The sequence below is a fragment of the Salarias fasciatus genome, chromosome 1 (assembly GCF_902148845.1).
Source record: "Salarias fasciatus chromosome 1, fSalaFa1.1, whole genome shotgun sequence".
NCBI classification, from domain to species: domain Eukaryota; kingdom Metazoa; phylum Chordata; class Actinopteri; order Blenniiformes; family Blenniidae; genus Salarias; species Salarias fasciatus.
In genome coordinates this window covers 37961912-37968897 of record NC_043745.1, presented here as the reverse complement: position 1 = coordinate 37968897, position 6986 = coordinate 37961912, and the positions used below count along the sequence as shown (strand labels likewise).

At 47.3% G+C, this 6986-nt stretch overlaps 1 protein-coding gene across 3 annotated transcripts in view; it reads left to right on the top strand.

Annotated features, from left to right (window-relative positions):
• The window catches only part of neo1a (neogenin 1a), a 205012-nt gene that overhangs the window by 143621 nt on the left and 54405 nt on the right, over positions 1-6986 (top strand). For all 3 annotated transcript variants that reach the window (XM_030106726.1, XM_030106658.1, XM_030106578.1), the window contains exons 6-7: positions 2958-3112; positions 3209-3329. In XM_030106726.1, coding sequence (XP_029962586.1) covers positions 2958-3112; positions 3209-3329 — 276 coding nt within the window. The remainder of the gene's footprint in view (positions 1-2957; positions 3113-3208; positions 3330-6986) is intronic.

Here is a 6986-nt window from a genome sequence, read left to right as displayed (position 1 = left end):
ACAGCCAAGGTTTCTGGATTCTGTCTGTGTGTGTGTGTGTATGCGTGTGTGTGCGTTTGTGTGTGTGTGACTACATTACATGGATGAGTAAAAATCTTTTTTTTTTTTTTTTTTTTGTCAGAATCGGGATCTTTGAGCGTGTGTGTTGTGGGCTGCAGCCTGGAGGGGAACTCCACCCCGGGGCTCCCACTCTGCTCCCACTCTGCTTAATTTGTAAAGTTCACAGGATTGTTTTATGTGACACGTCTTCAGTTGGAGGATTTATTTCCCTGAGTAGCGTTTGACAGTCGTGAGTGACACCCCTGAATGCGTCGCAGCCGTTAAAGTTTCAGCCTATAGGTGTAAAAATAGCTGTTGAGGAGACGACTGGCAGCGCCTCGCACTTGCAGCACGTGTGAGTTTAAACCCATAAAGCAGGGCACGTATTTTTAGATTTTTTTCAGTTGGTTCATTTTTTTGTTTTCTTTGTGTGTGCGTTTGTGTGTGTGTTTGTACACTGGTGGCTCTGTAGCTCCGACTAGTGGCAGGCGGCGGCATGACTGGATCAATAGAATACAAATTGGTCGACATATTATGAAAACATTTCTGTTGCTGATTGCCTGGGTCATTCTGCGTTTATTTAATCACATGCATCGCCAGCGAGGCCCCGTCTGCACGTCTCACAGTGGAAGTGGAAAACCTTTGGCTCGTTCACACAGCGGTGCTGGGAACCGCTGAAAGTACAGCTTTTTCAAAAGACTCTGATTCCGTCTCCATGGAAACAGGAAAACGTAGCTTTTTGAAAATGGCCCAATTCCGTTGCCACCAAGAAAACGTAACTTTTTGAAAATGGAACGTTGTGAAAGCAGGGAATGACGCTGTCTCTCAGCTAAGATTATTGGATGAAGTGACGTTGTTCTTTTAAACTATGATTTTAAACTGCATCCATTGTCACCTCCTATTTTATCAAAATACACTTAAATACAAATTAATTCCATATTTAAAAAAGAGGATTCATGTGAATCATGAGCTGAACCACTAAATATTGTAATGTTGATGATCTCTAACTGATTTCCTTCCATGTTGAGCAGCATCACTACTTTTAGTCACTACACATTTTGTGTTGTCTGCAGTATTTTGACAAACCCACAAAAATGTTGACTTTACTCTTGAAAAACTCAGAAATGAGCACTTTTCTCCCCGATTTGGACACGAGAAGAGAGTGGAAGAGCTGGAGTTGGTTGTGCGGTCGTGTGTTTGGTTCAGAGGAAACCAGATGGTTCTGTTCAGGAATGACAATAGATGCAGACGATTTAAGAGCAGCTCATCAAAAGCGTGTTTCCTGCTGAGATAATCACATCGAGAAGAGCTGAGCTGAACTCGGATCGACCTTCTGCAGCCGCCCTGATGTCTGTCACGGCCTCTCAGGGAAATTAATAACCCACCACTGATATTTTACTGTGAATTTGACATATTAACATTATGCTTATTCACTGTTTTTATTTTTACCAACCAATGTAACATCTTGAAGCCTCTGAGGCAACTGTTGTTGTGATACTGGGCTATACAAAATAAATTGATTGATTGATATTTCTAGAGAGAAATGTACAAAACAAAGATGCTTAAAATGTAAAGAGACATGTTAATTAGCCAATGCAGATTCCTCCGGACCTGCTTCGACGTACACATCTGTTGCCTCCGGTTTTTAATGAGACAGAGAGGGAAAAGCTTTGTGGTTTCTCTTTGTCTTCCACTCAGAATGACTTAACTTCGCAGCATGTGTTTGGCGTGAAGCATGTGAATAACAAACAGATGGTCAGTGGTGCGTTTGAAGGTCAGGGAGATACGGAGCGTTCCCGCTTCTCGCCATTAAAGGCCATTATTGCTCGTATGTGCATAGGACTGGTTGTTTTAGCAGTTTTAATCATGGAGGCGAGTCTCGGCTCCCCTGTTAGCGGCTCACATCCCAACAGGGTGAAAGCTAATCTGTTAGCTAGCGTGTGCATGCTCGGCCGAATTAGCCGCTGCTGCATCAAACCGATGAGCGGAGCTTGACCTCGCAGCCCGCTACTTCACTGAATAAAAGCCCAAATCCGGCGCTCCTCCACCCAGCGCTGCTAATATCCAATCAGCTGCTGTGAATACATGCTAATAACCGGCGATCGCAGAGCGCGGCTCAAACACAACAGCAACACGCTAACAATGCAGCGCTTCACATCGTGGTCAGTGAGGTCGCCGCTTATCACAGAGGCTCAGAGAAACGGGCGTGCGCGTGCACATGCACGGGCCGCCCGCACAAACACGTACAGTCCAATTATAGAGCGAGGACGAGGCCCGGGCTCGGCCCGCCGCTCCGGCTGACCTTGTTCCCGGACAGATTGATGAGGCGCCGTATCGCCCCAGCAGATCAAATAACTCCTTTCTGGTCCTCATTACGGGGACGAGGGCAGATCTGCAAGCGCTCGGCTGTGCTGCCGCCGCCGCAGAGTACCGACGCTGCACAGAGACCGGGAGGGACACCAATTAAAAACACTCACAACCGCCGTCGTTTTATCCACACTTACCCACAATTCACAGCATGTGGATTCACTGATCAGGGATTTTCCTTCATTCTGTTTGTACTTTACTTGTAATTGGCTGCAATTCAGTGATAGTGAAAGCAGTTTTATTTCAGTACATATATACTTTGTATGTTTTTTGTTTTTTTTCCAGACTCTAAAATCACAAACCTGGACTGCATTCGTCCATAATGATTATTCAAACCTTCACTGTGGCTGTTAAATTATTATTTTATCCTAGAAAATGTCTCCTTATATCAACATTAACTTATTAAACCAATCTTCTGCAACTTTATATGATCATTATATTATCATATGTTTCCATTACTTTACATTCATCTTAGTTTTTTCATTTCTACCAGTTTGAATCCAATTCCTCGTTAATTGTTCTAACACCTCGTTCTCACTTGTTCTCCACAGTTCCTCCGCAGTTCGTCAAGCGGCCGGCCAACATCTACGCCCACGAGTCCATGGACATCGTGTTCGAGTGCGAGGTCTCGGGGTCGCCGGCTCCCACCGTCAAGTGGGTGAAGAACGGCGATGCCGTCATCCCCAGCGACTACTTCAAAATCATCGTGAGTTCACTCAACCTGACGGCTTTCTCCGCTGTGCCGTTGATTAGAGCGCTGCCTTTGTCACGTTAACCGTCCGTTTTCTTTTCCGTGTGGCAGAAGGAGCACAACCTGCAGGTTCTGGGTCTGGTCAAGTCCGACGAGGGTTTCTATCAGTGCCTTGCCGAGAACAGCGCGGGAAACATCCAGTCCAGCGCACAGCTCATCATCTTGGATCACGGTACGCCCCTCACCAACACCTCCCGCCTGCAAGATGTGCCGCAGGATTAGATCGAATCGGCTCCTGATTGGAGCGGCGACAGGAATTCGCAATTGATAAGATGATTAAGTGACACGATCGTTATCAGGAATTCACCGTCTGATCCCAGGGAGCAGATTTGGAAATGCAAACATCCCTAAAGACTCCATGAAATAAAGAATGTATTTGTTCTTCTGCGAGATTAGTCACCATAAATTTATTTGATTGAACTGTTTTCACACCACATTAGCGTCATTTTTCCCTCGGAAACTGTTGAGAATCTCACAAGTGATCCTGGATTAAGGGCGTGTCCCAATTCTGCCTCTAGTAGAAACACTTGTGGAGATTATATTTGCAGTACCACTTTCAGATATGAGCAAATAAAGATTGTTTGCACAAATACATGAATCAATAAGAAAATGGGGAACATACGTCATATTTGGCATGTTTTATGCCATTTCAATGCTTCATATTTGCACATTTTGTTTCAAGATTACTCCCTGACACATAGCATTGACAATAACTTCAATTTGTTTTATGGAGTCTTTACGGATACGGTACATTTTCAGTCTACATCAACCGAAACATATCTTAAAATCTACCAAAGTTATCAAGATAACCAGCTGTCCACAACTCCATCTGTCCTGTAATGGTAGTTTGAACCACTAGGTGGTGCATTGAGTCACTCTTCCTACATTCAATCCAGAAAGTGACTCACTACTGCCACCCAGAGCACAGACGTGGTAATAGAATAAACCTGACATCCCATCCCTTTCATGTTAGCGCTCACAGTATAGCGCTTTAGCTTTTAGCTGCTAACACCTTTGATCACTGCTTATTGCGGTCGTTCTTATGTGTGTCTCTAAGAACCCCCACTTACAATTCTTCAGTTTTAGCAGTAAAAACAGAACCGTCTTGGTCCTGCTGCTTTCTGTCCGGTTCGCCTGATCCATAAACACCAGGAACATCTGTTAACAGTGTCAACAGTGAAATGAAACCGCCGGGATCTAGTTAAAGCGGGGGAGCGAGTGATGTTTTCTTCTGCACACGGTCCGTTCCACGCGCGGCGCCGCAGAAACGAACTGAAGGAAGCCGAACGCAAAGCCGTCTTTCAGCGGGGAGCTTTACCCAAACACAAACTCACACGCTGGCAAAGTGAGAGCAGCATTAGTCTTTTTTTGTCTTTTAAAGCCAAACCGAGCTGTTTGAACATTAATTCCCACGAGCCGCAAAGCAACGAACGCAGGCAGACGCCAAGGACGGCGGCGTCAAGTGCCAAAACAAAGTGTCTGAAAATAGAAGCAGTGGTGGAGAAAAGGAAATTATTTTAACATCCCAGTTCTTGAAGTAGTTTTTTGTTTCATTACCGGCTTTGGAGAAAATGTAACACAACCTAAATTTGAGATAATTTGCACAGTCACAACGATCAGAGTTGAACCCTACAGGCCTCGTTAAGATTAAAAAGAAAGCTTCCCCCAATGCAGCGATAAATTCATGATGATGAACAAGATGTGTTTCCTCCAAACATCATAATCTAAATAAAACAAGGTGGGAAAATGGAGAAAAACAAACCTAATACAACAGGTTTCTGTGTGTATTGTCTCTGAAATGAAGTCTCTCACACTGACTCTTTTAGGAGCAGGTGTGTCCAATATGTGGTCCACGGACCCAGAACGGGGTCCAGTGAAGTACGGGGTTCATGTGGTCCTCGTAGTGAAAGGTTGTGGCATGTAGTGTGTAGCACAGAGGTTCAGACAGACACATCAATCTCCAGACTGACGCTCATACAGAGATAAATGGACCCTCAGTGACGGATGCCAACAGACAGACACAGATACCTCGATCGCCCATTGATCCTGGAGAAAATGTGTATTGAACGAGCAGCCATAACAGCACAGAGGCCGGGGAGGAAAGAGCTGATTGCAGCACGATGCGTCAGTGAAAAGCTCGCCGGTGAAATTGCATTAGCATCAGATCCATACTGTGAGCAGGAGTCGGTGAAGAGAAGCAGAAAAGTCCGTCTGAGGCCGACGAGTGACGGAAGTGAACGGGCTTCAGAACCCTGAGAGCTGGTTTCTGGACTGTCCTTCAGCAGTGAAACAGAAGGAAACACTGATTTGTGCTGTTGTCGGCCCGGCCCGTATGAGGCCCCCGTTCTGACGTGGCTTGTTGCGGAGGACAGTACATGGAAAAGATGCAATCAAGCGTGCAGCCAAAGCAGGTGGCTGAAGAATTAGCATAGCGGCGTCGGAGCGGTGGCACCTCCAGCTGTTTCCGTCCCGCTGATTCGAGGACGTTAAGTCAGAAATAATGATGACCTGCAGCTCGCTGTGAGTCTGAGCCCGACGCCGGCGGAGAGGGTCTCTCCGTGGCCCCGGGTCCTTTCCTTTGTTACTGTCGGAGTCCGAAGATGAATGTGAAGAATAACCGAGGCAGCTGGCCTTGAACCAGGGGTCCGCCCGGGGTGAGGCTTTCAAGAAATTAATCTGTGTTTAATCCAAAAAGTATCGGCGAGGATCTTCCCTGTGAGTGTTTCACAGTCGTTTGAATTCAAACACACTCTAGTCTCATTTGGACGACAAGGTTTTTTGTGTCAGAGAAGTTTCAAGTTTGCAGCAATGTTCTGAAAATGACGTCCGTTTCCATGGAAATGGCAGAAATACTGAAAAATGTTCTCAACGTGCCAGGAATCATGCCAGGCTCTAACGCACCTTGGAATCTGCTGTCGAATCACACAAATACACAACATGCTGTAAACACTAGCATGGCGAGCCGCGCAGTCCACTGGGAGACTGAGGATCTGGAGGCCGCCATTTTTGTTTGTGTCCATCTACTCATACATGTGCAGAGGAACTGTTCACTACAGCTGGAGAGCAAAGAGGTTGAGGAGGCGACGATTTGGGAACGATGCAGCGATGTCTCCCCAGCGCCGACTGACCCACTTGACTCCTCGGAGAGAACGCGGGCCACTTTATGGTCTCCTGAGTCGCGACGTCTCCCTTAATCAAACCCTAAGACAAGGCCAAAGTTTTGTGTTTTCACTTGAAGACAGAATCATACTCGGTGCTTCAGGCCCGCCAAAATGTTCCAGTTTGCTGTTTTGAAGCAAGTTAAATCCTCCTGTAAGTTCTTGACGTTATCTCTGAACACATCGTCGCTCTGGTCTCTGCTCTGAGACGGGTCGGTCCTCTGCGTGGCTCTGCGGTCACGGCTCGGCGATGCAGCCATCTGTCACCTTTCCTGGAACCTCCTGTCACTCTCTGCTCGCCTCTCGCCGCCACCTGCTCCCGGTGATAATCCAACACTCGGGGCTTTGCGTTAATGGTGCCGCTCTGGATGTACAGCTCCCCCCCCCCCCCCCCCCCCCCCCCCACACACACACACACACAGCTGGAAGTCTTTGTCCACCTCGCACACGGCCCTGCTGCTCTCTGCTGCCCCTTTGTGCCTGGCCTCAGTCGGGCGCCCGGTTCGAGCCCTCCTGATTCGGGGCCAGGAAACCCCCGCGGGCAGTGGGCGGAGATGAGCCGGGGACTCGCCGCAGGGATAACGTTGTCTTCGCCCGAAAGGGAAATCAATGAGGGCGAGCTGCACCTCGGCGCCCAGAGGCTGCAGGCTGCGTTAAAACTCATTAGTGGC